General features: G+C 55.4%; 1 protein-coding gene and 1 long non-coding RNA gene across 3 annotated transcripts in view; both read left to right on the top strand.

Moving 5' to 3' along the window:
* The first annotated feature begins 894 nt into the window (after nucleotides 1-894).
* Nucleotides 895-11,706, top strand: LOC117196474 (uncharacterized). The gene is made up of 8 exons (XR_007470186.1): nucleotides 895-3,412; nucleotides 3,611-3,805; nucleotides 4,614-5,015; nucleotides 5,380-5,544; nucleotides 8,637-8,824; nucleotides 9,566-9,729; nucleotides 10,461-10,528; nucleotides 10,949-11,706. It is a non-coding gene; the product is annotated as an uncharacterized LOC117196474 (long non-coding RNA).
* Nucleotides 11,707-14,786: 3,080 nt separating this feature from the next.
* NFAM1 (NFAT activating protein with ITAM motif 1) overlaps nucleotides 14,787-14,946 on the top strand; it is a 37,275-nt gene continuing 37,115 nt past the window's right edge. Inside the window, exon 1 of one of the 2 annotated variants that reach the window (XM_049694565.1) lies at nucleotides 14,787-14,944. In XM_049694565.1, coding sequence (XP_049550522.1) covers nucleotides 14,839-14,944 — 106 coding nt within the window. In that variant the 5' untranslated portion in view covers nucleotides 14,787-14,838. The remainder of the gene's footprint in view (nucleotides 14,945-14,946) is intronic. The other variant, XM_004279649.4, reaches the window with a different exon arrangement.

Here is a 14,946-nt window from a genome sequence, read left to right as displayed (position 1 = left end):
GGGACCCAGATCTTCCCAGACCGTGCTCCCCTCTCTACCCTACCTCTGAGCAGATCTGACTCAGAGGCCATTAGAAACCTGATGGGAACCTGGAACCCCACTCTCAGGTGTTACCCAAGGGAAATGGAAACTCATGTTCACACGAAAACCCAGACATGAATGCTTATGGCAATTTTATTCATAGTCACTGAAATCGGGGAAGAGCCCGCATCCTTCACCTGGAGGGGTCAGCCACTGTGGTCATCCACACAGGAGCACACTCGGCGGGAACCCCTCCTCAATACGGGGGAAGCCGCACGACAGCATGGACGGACCTCAGAAGCGTATGTCCAGTGGAAGAATCCAGACGCGATAGGCCACGTGCTTGCGATTCCACTTCTATGAACCTCTTTTTGGAAAAGACAAAAGGAGAACAGGCCAGTGGTTCCTGAAGGCTGCGGCGGGGGTCTGACCACAAAGGGGCTGCAGGAGGGAATTGGGGAGGTGATGGACTGTTTTTTGTTCTTTTTTTTAAATTATCTATTTATTTTGGCTGCGCTGGGTCTTAGCCGTGGCACGCGGTATCTTCGTTGCGGTGTGCGGGATCCTTTTTTTTAGTCGGGCAGGCGGGCTCCTTAGTTGCGGCATGCATGCGGGATCTAGCTCCCTAACCGGGGATCGAACCCCGGCCCCCTGCATTGGGAATGTGGAGTCTCAGCCACTGGGCCACCAGGGAAGTTCCTGGAATGTTCTTTATATTGACTATGGTAGTGGTTACACGACTCTATGCACTTGTCAAAACCCAGAGAATTATATACCCAAGAGAGTGAATTTTATTGTATGTAAATTTAAAAATAAATCTTTCTAAAAGTTAAAAAAAAACCCAAAACCTTCATTGTTTCCAAATAAAGGAAGAAGAAAGTTGTGATACATCCACATTTAGGGATTTTAAAATGAACCCAATCTCATCATTTTGGAGCTTTTAATCAGAGAGGGGGAGGAACTAGTATTCAACAAGCACCTTACTAAGATTTGGTGAGTAGCCAGGCACGTGCTAGGACCTAGTGTGTATTTTCTTGTTTAATTCTAATAAATTTGGGGGGGGGGCGGGATTATTATCCCCACTTTACAGATGAATAAACTGAGGCTCAGAGAAGTGAATTACGTTCATGTCAAAAGGAAGATGGAGCAGGGATTTGAACCCAGGTCTGTAGACTCCAAAGGGTATCATGGGATAACAGGTAAATGTGCTTTTCTATTTTCCAGACTTTTCATAAGGTTATGTGGCTTTACAATAAAAGGTTACCGACTTCTCTCTTACTACTCCTTGTTGTAAAAGGGTTGCTCCCAAGTGGATTCAGAGGTGTTTAAAATCCCTTGCCTGCCTCTTCTTCAGGAGAGTCATCATCCTCCCTAATGACCCCTGCTTGGTTTCTTTATTCAGTGGATTCGTTTCCTGAGGCTGCTGTGACAAAGTACCACGAACTGAGTGGCTTCAGACAACAGACACTTGTTCTGGAGGTAAGTGCTCCAAAGTCGAGATGTCGGCAGGGTCATGCTCCTGCTGAAGGTTCTGGGGGAGAATCCTTCCTTTCCTCTCCCAGCTTCTGGTGGCCCCCAGCATCCCTTGGCTTGTAACTACATCACCCCAGTCTCTGTCTCCATCTTCATGTGGACTTGCTTCCTGTGTCTCTGTGTGTCCCCTCCTCTTCTTACCAGGACACCAGCCACTGGATTTAGGGCCGACCCTAAATCCAAGATGATTTCATCTCGAGATGAAAGGAACTAATGATATCTGCAAAGACCCTATTTCCAAATAAAGTCACATTCACAGGGGGTTAGTCTTTGAACATATCTTTCGGGGAACACAGTTCAACAGACTACATTCAGTAAGACTGTCTCAGAGGGGGCGGAGAGAAGCTGGGGCCCTGGTGCTCGCTGGTGGCCCTGTAGCCTTCGCTGCCCCATGCTGTCACGCCCAGACCTCGGGCTGGGGCTGCGCCTCACTCTCCCCTCTCCTCTGTCCGGCAGGCGGGGGGAGGGCAAGCTAGTGTTGCCGCTTAGCAGCAGAAAATCACAAAGTCACCATTCCTAATAAACCCCATTGCTTCTCCCTCCTTCCTTCTCCCAGCAATTTCCCCAGTGGTGTCTGTGGTGAAACAAGGCGACCGGGAGAAATGGGGGGAGGGGAGTCTGGATTAGAAAAGAGCCTGACGAGAACATATCCTTTTATGATGGGGGCGGTTCTGCCAGTTTTTGCTGGGCCTCCCCTGTTCCCCCTGCCGCCCCACCCCACCCTAGGAACAGCCTTGACTGTCCTGTGGGGACTCCTGCCCTCTCCAGGTCAGTCAATCGGGCAGGGCTGTCCCCACCGCAGCTGGCTTCTTTCAGTTCCCTGCCCTCTGCCTCTTCCCCCAGGGCCAGTCCCCCCAACCCCACCCCGGGCAGAGCAGATCAACAGATCTTTGCTTTTCTGCAGCCTTGCCTGGCCCTCCCTCCCGATTTAGCTGACCGGCCAGGGGCAGGCTGGAGCAGCCCACACCGGCCTGCCCACCGGCCCGAAGCAGGATGCATTCAGGTGAAAAGGGCGAGGATGGCCCTACCGCAGTAAAAACCAACAAACCCAGTTCCCTGGCTGTGTGTGGCTCTGTGCTTTATTTGTTTGCAGGTCAGAAGGGTGAGGAAGGTTGCAGGTGAGCCTGAGGGTGTAGACCCCTTTGGGGGAGAGGGACTGAGGGGTGGGAGGGCGGGTGTGATGAGCTTTGTCTTTATAGATCTTTGATTATTACACTTTCTGAGCTCTGATTTCACTCTGTCCCCCAGCATCCTCACTGGGTCCTTGTTTCTGCCCTGCTCTGTTCTTCCTCCTTCCTCACCCTTGGGATTTCAGAGCTTCCATCCTGAGCCCTGGTCCAAGGTCCACTGCCACCACCCACAACCTTGCCTACCAGGCCCCTGGCTCCCTGCCCTGACGCCCGCAGCTCCCAATCAGGGTACCCCTGGCTTTTCTGTTGCTGGATCAACCTATGAGCATCCTTGACAGTAACTCATGAACTTGCCACAGCTTCTCCGATGCCTGGCTCCCTTCTCTGAAAAGTTGGGGAGCTGCTACCTTACAGGGGTCTGTGCACAAGGGGAAAAAAATGGTTGAAAAAGTGCTTTGTAAAACTGGGATTTGCTGTCAAATGAGAAAGCTTATTACTAAAGATGTGAGATGCAGATGCAGAACACTTAACCAGCACTGAAACAATCTTTTTTTTTTTTTTTTTTTTTTTTTTTTTTACTGTCACGAAGGCTGAGCAGAGGGGCCGTGGAATCCAGGATGTCAGGACGGAGATGCCACCTTGTTGTATGCTACCCCAACGCCCCTCCCGCCCCACCCCTCCCCTCCCAGCTGACCTGGGGGTGGGGCGGGACAGAGGATCCCCACCCGGTGAGGACACGTTCACCGCCTCTCTGACTCTCTGCTAAGCGCATTCAGCTGACCCTCTGTTCCTCACGGTGGCCCTGGCAAAGACGAGAGAGCCAGGGGCTGTGGGGGCCATGGCGGGGGCCGTGAGGGGATGAAGGGGCCGTCAGAGAGCAGGGCATCTCCAGTATCAGCTTTGGGGCTTCATCAATATCTTGCCAGGGTGCAACACGTACAGTTCTGCAAGATTCAGAATAGCCTCAAATCACCACATTTTCGGAAAACGGATGAAAAGCTGATCAAACAGACGTTTGGTGCCAGGATGAAGGGGAGCTGGGTCCTGCACGATCGAGTTGGAGGCAAAGTGCGGGCTGGAGTTCTCTACAGCTGGAGGAGGAGCCGTCAGTCATCCGTCAGGTCTGAAAGGGAAAGGAAACGAGGCGGAGCCTGGCTGCCGAGGTGGCCGGGTGGGCTGGTCAGAGCGCTCCCGTGTGGAGGGCAGGCCGAGGCCAGGGCGGGAGGCTGGCGCCCCGCCTGCTGGGAAACCACAGCCTAGTTGGAACTGGTTCAGAATCCTGATCAGAGACATCACCCCCTTCTCCATGCCTGGGGAGACAGAGGAGCTCCCAGAACTGGGCTCCTGGGCCCCCCTGCAGAGCCCCAGACGGCAGCATCCCCGGACAGAAGTGAACAGCCCCGTGTACGTCCACGGGCTCTCACTCACAGGCACTCCCGTTCCTTGTGGCTGTTCTTTTCATCAGCCTCATGGAGGAGGAAGGGGAGGCTCAGAGGACCCTCATGACTGGCCCAAGTTCCCGCAGGTAGGAAGAGGCCGGGCTGGGCCTTGAACCCAGATCTCCTGCCTCCAAGTCCAGACTCAGTTTCCTATAAGGCAGAGAGGCCACCCCTACCTGCAAGGGTTATTTCCAAGGCTGCGCCTTTTGAGAGAGACGTAAAACTAGCAGGAGTTTGGCTGCCGCATCCTCTTCGGGGCACTTTCTCTGGAACAGGCAAGGAGTGGCTTGGTTCCGCCTGCCTGGATGTACCTGCTCAGTCAGTGCCATTCAGTCAAAATACAGGCTTTATGTCGGCCACTGAATTGCAATATGTAACTGCATTGCGTTCACGTGACCATAGGTTTCCGTAAGGTTTGCAGATGTGAGACATTTCAACCTCAGTTAGTTAAACCTCTTTCCCCTCGATTCCCTTCTCTTCTCTCTTCCAGGCGGCTGGCGCTGGACTGGCCCTGGGTTATGTGGCTCCCAGTTACCTCCACGTGGAGGCCAGTTCTTGGGCTGTTGAGGGTCCAGATGGCTTCCAGGAATTCTCCCACCGATGAATGAAGAAGAGGACATCCGATGAACACGATGGAATAAGGTTTAAATCTCCTGGTGATTTGACATGAAATATTGACATCAATGAACATAACTCACAATAGGTCCCTGCAGAGAGGACAGCACAGCCACACTGGGTAAGGAGGGTCGTCCATCCAAGGAGCAGGGGAGTCCCCGCATGAGGAAACTGGACATGCCCTGAATTCTTCCTGCTCATCTCTGAAGGAAACTTGGTCGAAGTTTAGATTCTCTCGATAGAATATGACGTTCCAGAATCCTTGTCCAACAAAGAGGTGATCAGTGTACAAAATTACAGGGAAAGCATTATAGAGGTGGGCGGGCAGTTCATACACAATAGTCTATGTTCCTGGGTTGCTTAATGTGATGGTTTTGTCAGCCTTTTAGAACTTGTAACTTGTGGGTTCTGTTCTCACAAGAAGGGGAAGTTAATATTCACAGTCATACCTAAAATTGGCTTTGCACTTGTAGGGATTTTTTCCAGTGAAAATCCCCTGGAAACCGTAAGCCTCAGACCCCAGTTTCCTCTGTGCTGAGAGCAGGCGGTTTCCAGAGAAGAGAGGGGCTTGTTCCCACCACTGCCTCGCTCTGGGTCCTGGCTGGCCGGGTTCCCCAGCTCGGTTCTTTCTCTGTCAACAGGGGGATCGCGTCCCTCCTGGGGGGCTGTGACATCACGTGTGTGAAGTGCCTGCAGGCCTCCTGCGTCCGTAACCGATGCCAGTTCTTAGCCCCTTCCCTCCGTCTTTTCCTGGCGCATGTCTCACAAAGACGGTTTCAGTTCCTCCCATGGGCCCCGCTAAGAGGGTGAGTATCATCTTTGCCTTTGCTCTGAACTTCCGCATAGAGAGCGGATCCCGAGAGCCCGAGAAAGCCTTTTTCTAAATCAAAATGACCTGTGAACAATCTCAGCCAATGATGTGAGGGGTTGGGATCAGCCTGTCGGGATAAAGAGGGGGTCTTCTGCGGCAGTGCCTCTCCCTTCGGGCCGCCCTAATGGGCCCCTTCAGGGAAGGGCAGGCTTTGCCACGGGAGAGGCAGACGTTAGTCAACATCATGAGTTACTTCAAAAGAGGACCCACGTGGGGGGTGGCCTCTGGGGCATAGAGGGGGCACAGCAGAGGGTCGACCAGCAGCTCAGGGGAAACAGGGGACCCAGAAGGAGGTAGGGGATTCTCAGGAGGCATCCCTCCAGAATGTGGGCGGGGCCATGGTCCCATTGACCTCAGCCCTGGTCAGACCCCAGCTGGGCACTAGGGAGATGCAGGCTGGAGGAGCCCTCTATGGGGAAGGGTCTGGAAGCCGGGTGGGGGGAATGATCAGGACCAGGGATGTCCTGGCCTGAAGAGGGGGAGGCAGGGGACCACACCCCCCTGTCCTCACCTGTGAGAAGGAAAGAGACCTGCTCGGGAAATGGAAGAAGAAAGACCTGGAGGTGAAAACTCCGAGGGAAAGGGCTTCCCTGGTGGCGCAGTGATTAAGAATCCGCCTACCAGTGCAGGGGACATGGGTTCAAGCCCTGGTCTGGGAAGATCCCACATGCCGTGGAGCAACTAAACCCATGTGCCACAACTACTGAGCCTGTGCTCTAGAGCCCATGAGTCACAGCTACTGAGCCTGCGTGCTGCAACTGCTGAAGCCCGCGCGCCTAGAGCCCGTGCTCCGCAGCAAGAGAAGGCACTGCAATGAGAAGCCCACGCACCGCAACGAAGAGTAGCCCCCGCTCGCCGCAACTAGAGAAAGCCTGCACGCAGCAACGAAGACCCGACGCAGCCAAAATTAAATAAATTAAAAAAAAAAAAAAAAAAGGAGGACTTGTATCCTTCTTAAAAAAAAAAAACAACTCCGAGGGAAAGACATTTCATCCAGGGCAGGGGCGGCTCCGTGAGCCTGAGAGCCTCCCGTCAAGGGAACAGAGCAGAGGGAGGGGTGGGGAGGGGAGGGAGCAAAGCCACAGGGACTCCAGGGAGAGGTGGCAGGAGCCCCAGGCCACCTGCAGACCCCAGGAAGCCCACTGAACCCATCCCCCCTCATCTCCTCCTCTCCCAGTGTGTTCCGCAAACAGCCAAGGCCTCCTGCTCTCACCCCTGCTTCCACCCTTCCCACCTGACCCCAAGCACAGCTGTCCCCTCAGCTGCCCGGACCCCAGCACCATTTGCTAGTCTCCTCCCCTCCCCCTCTGGGGGGGGAGGGGGAAGGATGGTGTCAGAGGGGACCCTTGCCTGGGTCCAGGCCCTGGGCCAGGTGACAATGGGCCTCCTGCCTACTCTGAGGTCAGCTGCATCTGGCAAGGAGCCCAGCCCCGGTCCCATGGGCAGCTCAGGGATGGCCATGGCCTGCGCATGGCTCATCTTCCAGAAGGTGGTGACACAAAGATCAGCAGATAGATTCAGGGAGGGAAGAAAGGAAAAGAAGTGGCCAACAGGGCGCAGGGATGCGGTGACTCAGGCCCGGGCTCCCAGCCAGGCTGGGCCGCTGCTTAGGAATACTTTCACCCAAGTCCAATGGAAGAAGCCTGAAAATACTTTCCTTTGGGCTCCGTGGGGGTGGGGGAATTTCCTGGGGAGGAGGTTTCTGGGTGAGTGAAATCTTTGGGCTCTCAGGCTGCTGCCCATCTGCTGTGACCTGGTGGAAATTTCACGGCACAGCATCCAAAGGTCTAGACTCAGCTGACTTCTCCCCTTTCTTTTTCTACCTGGACGAAGGGCAGACTGTGGTCCTTCTCGATCAGCACGCCCCATGAAGATTTCTGGTCCTAAAAAGCCCACCGCCTCTCCTCAGTGTTGCAGGCGGTTTTGTAAAGAACGGGGTTTTCACTCCAGTGAACGCAGGAAATCTCTTTACTTCCAAATGAGCTGTGTCTTCTGGAGAAAGTCTTTCCACTCAGAAACCGTGTCATAAATGATGCCGGGCTTCCAGGAACAGCCAGGAATCTGCTTAACTCAGAGTGTGGCTGAAAATCTGTACTGTGAAGTGAAAACAGTAGGAATCTATACTAGTTGCAATACCAGTAATTTTTTAATAGAAAAATAAATGGTTTCATTCATCTGATTGTTGACACTGGAGAGAGAAGGTAGCTTCGTCAGAGGATGGGGGAGGAGGGAGTCCGTCCCAGTCTGGCTCCCCTGGACCCCCGTCCTGTCTCAGCTTCTTCGCCTGGACCTGACGTCCCAGCCCCTCCTGCCAGCCCTCTCTCTTCTCCTGGAGCATCTTACCAAGACTCTGTGAATGTTGTGGCCTTGGTTTCCATGGCAGGCTCAGCCTGATCTGGGCTTGTGTCCCCTTCACACTGGGTTCCCACTGGGTTGTGACTTAGATGTGTGGGTGTCAAGCTCTGTCCTAGATGGAAAGGGCCCAGGACAGGGCCTGGCTCAGAGCAACGCCTTGGAGATGTTTGCTGAATGAATGAATGAGCGAACCAAAGTTCCTTGTGGGCCATTGGAGGGATTTCTGGACTCCTGTAGGAACTAGAGGTGCTGGCTTGGGTTCTTTGCTGTCTGTGGACCTAAGGCCTTCTGACCTTGACCCAGGTCTCCCCAGGCAGAGGGTATGAGGGAGCGGGCCTAGACACAGTTTGATGGGAAGAGAAGTGAGAGGAAAGGTACCTCTGGGCAGGGAGGAGAGGGGAGAGCAGAGCTTTCCTGAGGGGTCAGCTGGTGGGAGAGTCACCGGATGCTGCCCAGCCCCCTGCACCCTGCTCTGGAACCTACCAGGGGTCCAGCTCGAGGACTCCAGGCTGCCTGGAAGGCCTCCCGTCCCGTTCCCACTCCCCAACCTTCCCGCGTGTCTCCCTGCTGCCCCCAGACCCGCCCCCCAGGCAGAGTTCCTCATCCATAACCGCACACCCTTGGGGGCTACACCTGCCTCATCTCCTGATGCTGGACGCTTGTTCTCTGCAGAACCTGCTCCCCTCCGAGCCGCCGGCCCACCTCTTGTAAAGAGACCTACTCGAGAGAGGCTCAAAGGCTGAGGCAAAACAGCTACTTTCAATCAACATCTCGTTCTTTGCCAAGCACTCTCACCTGTGTTACCACAACTGTTCCTCATCCAATCCGTGCAAGGTGGGTATTTCACCCCCATACTGTAGGTGAGGAAACTGCCCCCACTGGCTTAGGAGGTAAGGCTGGGATGCAAATGGAGGGGGCTTGTTCCAGTTCCACCACACCGGCCTTCCAAGGGGGCGGGAGAAGGGAGGGAGGACAAGTGGAGGAGAAGGGGGGAGAAGGAAGGAAGGAGGGACAACCCAGCCTCTTTGAAGGGTTCCTGCTGGCCAGTGGCCCCTTCAGAGCAGGCCCCCTGGAGAGCTGCCCATCACCCTACCCACAGCCCCTTGGAAATCTGCCTTGGGAAGCACTTCGGGCAGTTTCTCAAGTGTGACAACCAGCATCTGTTAAAACACAGGTCCTCTGGCCTCTGGAAGCCTTGTGGAGCTGCATCGCTGGTGTGGGACCAGGAATCTTTGTAAGGAGTGGCTGCCACACAGCCCGCTCTGCCCACAGGGAGCTGAGGCCCTCTGTCCCAAAGAACCATAAAGCTGTGTGAGGTGCCAGTGCATGAATTAGCCTCGGGGGAGGCTAGTTGCTTCCTTAATTGGCTGAACTCTATGGGGAGCCCTGCTGGGGGCCATGGACTGGTTTTCCTGGCGCCCAATAGCTGGCTCCTATGAAGCTTTCCAAGAGGAATTTCTAAGGTGTTCCCAGCCAAAGCAGCTGTTAGGACAGAGTGGGGCGGGCTCTGAAGGAGGCTCCTGTGGGTGCCCAGAAAAGACATCAAGGAGGCAGGCGGGCTGGGGCCCTGCAGCCGCATGCCCTGCCCTCTGTTCCCACAGGCCCCCAGCACATGCCTGGTCCTGCCGGCCCTGTCCACCCCCTGCCCCCTGCGACTTTATCATGTGACCTCTCAAGTCCTGCTCTGACCTTGCTGAGTAGTGGCCTCTGGGCAGCCCAAGACCCCAGAGAGGGAAGAAGTGACCTGGAGAGGAAGACATCACAGGTGAGAGCCACATGTGCCACCAGGTGGCACCATCAGCACAGGACAACCCAGGGGCTGTCCTCGTGGCTGGAGGGGGTGGTGGCTTGAGTACGGGACCTTCGAGCTCTGGTCCCCGCCGCCCAAGGACCTCCAGTGATTAGCCTCCTGGTCGGTGCTTGTCTCTGCTGGGGACACAACTGTACCAAGAGCCTAATCCTAACAAGGCCTTGGCACGTGGTGAACATGGAATAAAGGTTGAAAAATGATGCCACCTTTGTTGTTCAGATCTTCAGGATTATTTTCAGTGTGGCAGGGGCTGCGGAGGGGGCACTAGCTCCTTGCTGCCTCCCCCCAACAGAGTTAGCAAGGAGAGTCTTATCTAACTCTGAGTATGTGTCCAATAGGAAAACCCTGCACTGTGGTCCCCTCTGGGACCCCCAAGCAGGCCACTTCATTTTTCTCCATCACTAAATGAGGGTTGTAATACGAGCCCCCCCGGGAGAATCAAATGAATTGCAGGAGAGCATAGTGATTAGAAGTGCAGCCGGGAACTCAAGTCCTTGTTCCACTGCTTACTAGCTGTGTGGACTTAGGTTAAGTGGCTAACAGTCTCTGAACTTCAGTTTCCTCATCTGTAAAATGGGGGCAATAATAACACCTACCCACATGAGGTTTCTGTGAGGACTGAAGTATTCGATACACGTAAAGCCTTTAGAATGGTGTCTGGCATGAAACAAATATTTCATAAACAGGCCAAAATCGGAGCAGCTTGAACTGAGAAGGGACTTTGGAGATGGGCCAGGTCAGCATTCCAGGCCAGGTAGGCATCTTCCAGCAGCGTGCGGGTGGATGGTTTGCACGGCTACAGCAACAGCGAGCTCGTTCCCTCCTGAGAAAGTTCACAATTAGTTGGGTCTCGTTCGACTGAGTTATAGCCAGTTCTCAGGCCCCCTGGGCTTGGTGGTCAGGTCCACTCTCAGACTGAGGTCAGCGGTGGGGGGGTCCGTCAGCACCACCCACCTGCAGGCTGCTACACGGTGCAGAAAGGGGGCCTCCAAGGCGAACCTGAGTATTGCTAGGAGAGGAGGGAGGCTGCCCTCCGCACCGCTCTCTCCAGTGTGGGGGTGCTTGAGGGAGAGGATGGAAGGAAACAAGGAGCCGACCCAGCTGCCCCTGGTACCCCGGGCAGTGGGGACGTAGAGGCCCGACAGAGGGGGACATTTTCCATCTCGACCACCAGGCCAGTTCAGAGGGCGTTCTCGGGGGCCCCTCCAACTGGTGGGCTCCTCTGGTGCTGGCGTCTATACCGAGGAAGGAAGTGACTTCCTGCAGGGGGGAAAGGGAGGAGAATGGAAACGCAGAGAAGACACAGAAGATCCTGAGCGTCGGAGCCAAGCGCGGCTCCAGGGGACTCAACTCACTCGATCACTCACCCTCACTCACTTGGGGCAGTTGGAAATCCTGTCTGGGGGTTCTGTTTTCCTCCCTAGACAGGGAGCACCTTAAGGGCAAAAGTAAGATTTATGTTTTATACTCCCACTGCCTGGCATACAGTAGGCACTTAATATGTGTATGGAGGCCAGCAATTGTGGTCCAGTTTGGAAAGCTTTAGTCTTTGTGTGGACAAGGCACCTTAGGACTTTAGGGGATGTGTGTGCTTCCCCATTTCCTCTTCCTTCACAGCTGCCACCTCCTCCATGAAGTCCTCCTGGGTAGCCCCTCCTCCCTCCACCCCAAGTAGTTCACTTCTTCCCCTGCCTCCCTCTTTGCTCTGTACACACTTCTGCCATTGAGGTGGGCTGGAGCAGTGGTTAGGAGCAGAGGCTGGGTCATTTCCCCTGGACACATTTCTTAGCTGTGTGACCTTGAGCAAATTTTATTTTAACCTCCTTGTGCCTCAGTGTCCTTATCTGTAAAATGGTAGTGATTATAGTACCTGCCTCATAGAATTGCAGTGAGGATTAAATTGATGTGTAGATTAAAATCATTTTGGATGGTGTATGGCATTGAGTAACTGCTCTGAACTGTGATGTGATTGTATAATTGTGTTGATTATATTATATTATCTGGAGGCCTATATATTAGGCGTCTCTCTCTCTCTCTCTCTCTCTCTCTCTCTCTCTCTCTCTCTCTCTATATATATATATATATATATATATATATATATAGTTCTCCCCCTGCCCGGAGACATGGGCTCCTCGAAGCTGGGGTCTTTCACTTCTGCATCCTTCTGTTGAGGCCAGTGCCTGGTGAAGAACAGGTGCTCAGCAAAATGTGAAGGGATGGATGGATGGATGGGTGGACAGGCAGACAGATGACTGGACAAGAGCAGGGGCTGCGTACGCCGGCCCCAGGGCCCTCGCCTGCAGACTCAGCTGTGGAGGCCTGGCCCAAAGGCCGCGAAGCTCCTGGCTGCCCACTGGAGATGCCAACAGAGCCTCATGTCCTCTGCTCTTCCTTTCACCCACTTATTCGAAGCTCCTACCAAGGGCAGGGGAGAGGAGAAGCCTATGGACCAAAGTCTAGCAAGTTCATTGCTTGGTGGCCACTTCAGTGAGAGGAGGTGGAGAGTCTTGAAGAAAATGAGGTTTCTGGATGTGCTGTGGTTTCTCTTCCATCACCCTTGTTCCTGAGGCCCAGACAGTACAACCTGGGCCCTCTGGCTCCCCACCCAAGGTCCATGCCTGCCTCTCCCCAGGAGACTGGGTGGCTTCAGAACATCTACGAAACTCAACAATGACCCAAGACCCCCAGCCACTTCTTTTCAAGTCACATCTGCCCGGGGAGGGCATGGCCCTCCTCCTGCCCCACCCTGGAGTCCAGCCATCCCACGGGGGCCTGAAGGGAGGCTACTATGAGCCAGGCTCGATGTTAGGCACCCACCTTCAGAGCAAGCCTGGGCAGGAGGCACTTTACCCCCGTCTTATGCTCATTCAGGCATCATTCATGCACCAGTATTTATCGAGCACATACTAGGTGCCGGCACTGTGCTAGGCTTGGGGGGGTCAGAGGTAAAGAAGACAAACAGAAGGCCACAGGCGGGCAAGAGGCCGTGGGCTGGACTTGGGCTCAGAGGTGGCAAAGCTCCTGGGGCTCCGAGCGTGCAGATCCGGAGGTGGGCTGCACCGTTAGGGGGCCCAGGGCCTTGTGTTGATGGCCTGGGGAAGGTAGAGCAGCCCCGGAGTGGACAGGCAGGTGTGGAGGCAGAGCCCGGGTCCGTGTTCCGAGGCTGCCTGGCGCTCGGCTGCCTTCCGATGCCGAGTCATAAAGAGACCCCAGAGGCACAGACTGATGCCTTTACAGTGCTCCCTCCGTGCGTGGAGGCATTAACATGACGTCTATCACCATGGCATCGAGGTGCTTAGACAACCTGCTCCCCCCAGGAGCTCGGAAACAGCGTGAAGCAGATTATCTGTGTCTCACTGTGACATATGCTATCATGTATCTCTGTGATGATCAACAGTCAATACCACTGGGGTCCCTGCCGCCCCTCAGCCAGTAGGAAATGTCTTGTGTTCATACGTCTTCCTCACCTGGTGGGCGGGCCCTGCTGCTTGCCATCCTCCTGGCACTCCTGGAGTTGGTGGGAAACGGCTTCTGGTTTTCATTGTTTGTGTGCTAAGTGGCTGAGGGGAAAGCACTCAGACGAAGGGCGGAAACTGGACCCCGTCCTGCCATCCCTGGGGGCCGCGTCAGGGGTGGGGAGAGAGGTTCCGGCTTCACACAGCTGGGCACTGAATGCCCGCCCCAGGTACCCACCCTGATCTCGGCAAGTTGCTTTGCCTCTCGGGGACGTAGTTTGTCAAATTGGGATAAAAACCTTTATCTTGAGGGTTGATGGGCACTAATGGGGAAAGGAGGGGAAGCGCTCAGCTTGCGCTGAAACACATCACCTTCCATTCAGCCCGCCTTCCTCCCGTGCCAGCTGGCTCCTCTCACCACCTCCCCAGACCCCTTCCCTCTGCCACTCCGGACACGCGGCAGACCTCTGTCCCCCCACATTCGGCCCTGCCCGGTGCTGGGCTCCAGAAGGCCAGGCCGAGCGGCTCCCAGTCTGCGGGGGAAAGGGGCCCAGGCGGCAAAGAATCACCTGTGCTGGGGCCTGTGGAGGGGGGACAGGGGCTGCCGTTCTGGCTGGATGGGGAAGAAATTCACGTGTCTCCTGGTGGAGAAGCGGTGGCTCAAGTTTAGGGAAGCTGCAGGGAGGGAAGACATCTCACGTGAGGTCGGTCAGAGGGGAGGCGTTGGCTGGGCCTCTGCGGGGCACCCAGGGTGGCCTTCACTGGACTAATGACGGGCTCTTTGGCCCCGTGGAAAGCTGGGAACTTGTGGCTCCTGCCTTCCCCCTGACGGCCTGCCCCGTCCCATCCTCCCGACCACTTCCACCCCCTGCTCCCACACCCAAAACCCTACTCTTGGAGGAGCACCTTAATCCGACGGGCTCCTGGACTATTTCCAAGGGGAACTTTCTGTGAATGGGGTTGGTTTTTTGTTTTTGTTAAGAGTTTCAGGCGTGAGCAGCTAAACCAGCCCTGGAAATCCCATGGAAATCCTGTGCCCACCTCTGTCACCAGTGTCTTCTGGACAGGCCACTAGCTGGAAAGGGGCTGAGGAGGGAGAAGCCCACCCCCCGGGGGGATTGGGAGGCCTAGCCCCTCCCAACTCTTCCCCTGGACAAGATCCTCACCTGGAGGCCGGCCACCTGGCCTGGGGCTGTTCCCACTACTTGAGTGGAAATTCTGGGGTTATTTTTTTTATTTTTTTATTTTTTTTGGTACGCGGGCCTTTCACTGTTGTGGCCTCTCCCGTTGCGGAGCACAGGCTCCGGACGCGCAGGCTCAGCGGCCATGGCTCACGGGCCCAGCCGCTCTGCGGCGTGCGGGATCCTCCCGGACCGGGGCACGAACCCGTGTCCCCTGCATCGGCAGGCGGACTCTCAACCACTGCGCCACCAGGGAAGCCCAATTCTGGGGTTATTGAGAGGACAAGGGGGCCAACTGAGGCCTTGAGGAAGCGGAAGGGCGGCCAGGGAGGAGCTTATTGGCTAAGCCAAGGGGAACTGTGGATGCCAGCAGGCTGTCTCCTCGTGTGAGCTAAAGAGGAAGGAGGGACACTGACGCGGGGGCCCCGATGGAGAGCCGGCCTCCTTGGTGGCGGGCCCCACCGGGCCCCATCCCAGCCCCCCGGCTCCTGGGCTTGTTCCTGCTCCCCTGGACCCTGCAGCTCGCAGGCACAGGT

The sequence above is a fragment of the Orcinus orca genome, chromosome 11 (assembly GCF_937001465.1).
Source record: "Orcinus orca chromosome 11, mOrcOrc1.1, whole genome shotgun sequence".
In the NCBI taxonomy this organism is placed as follows: Eukaryota; Metazoa; Chordata; class Mammalia; order Artiodactyla; family Delphinidae; genus Orcinus; species Orcinus orca.
The sequence above is the reverse complement of the archived record's forward strand: the minus strand, read 5'-3'. Positions and strand labels throughout refer to the sequence as shown.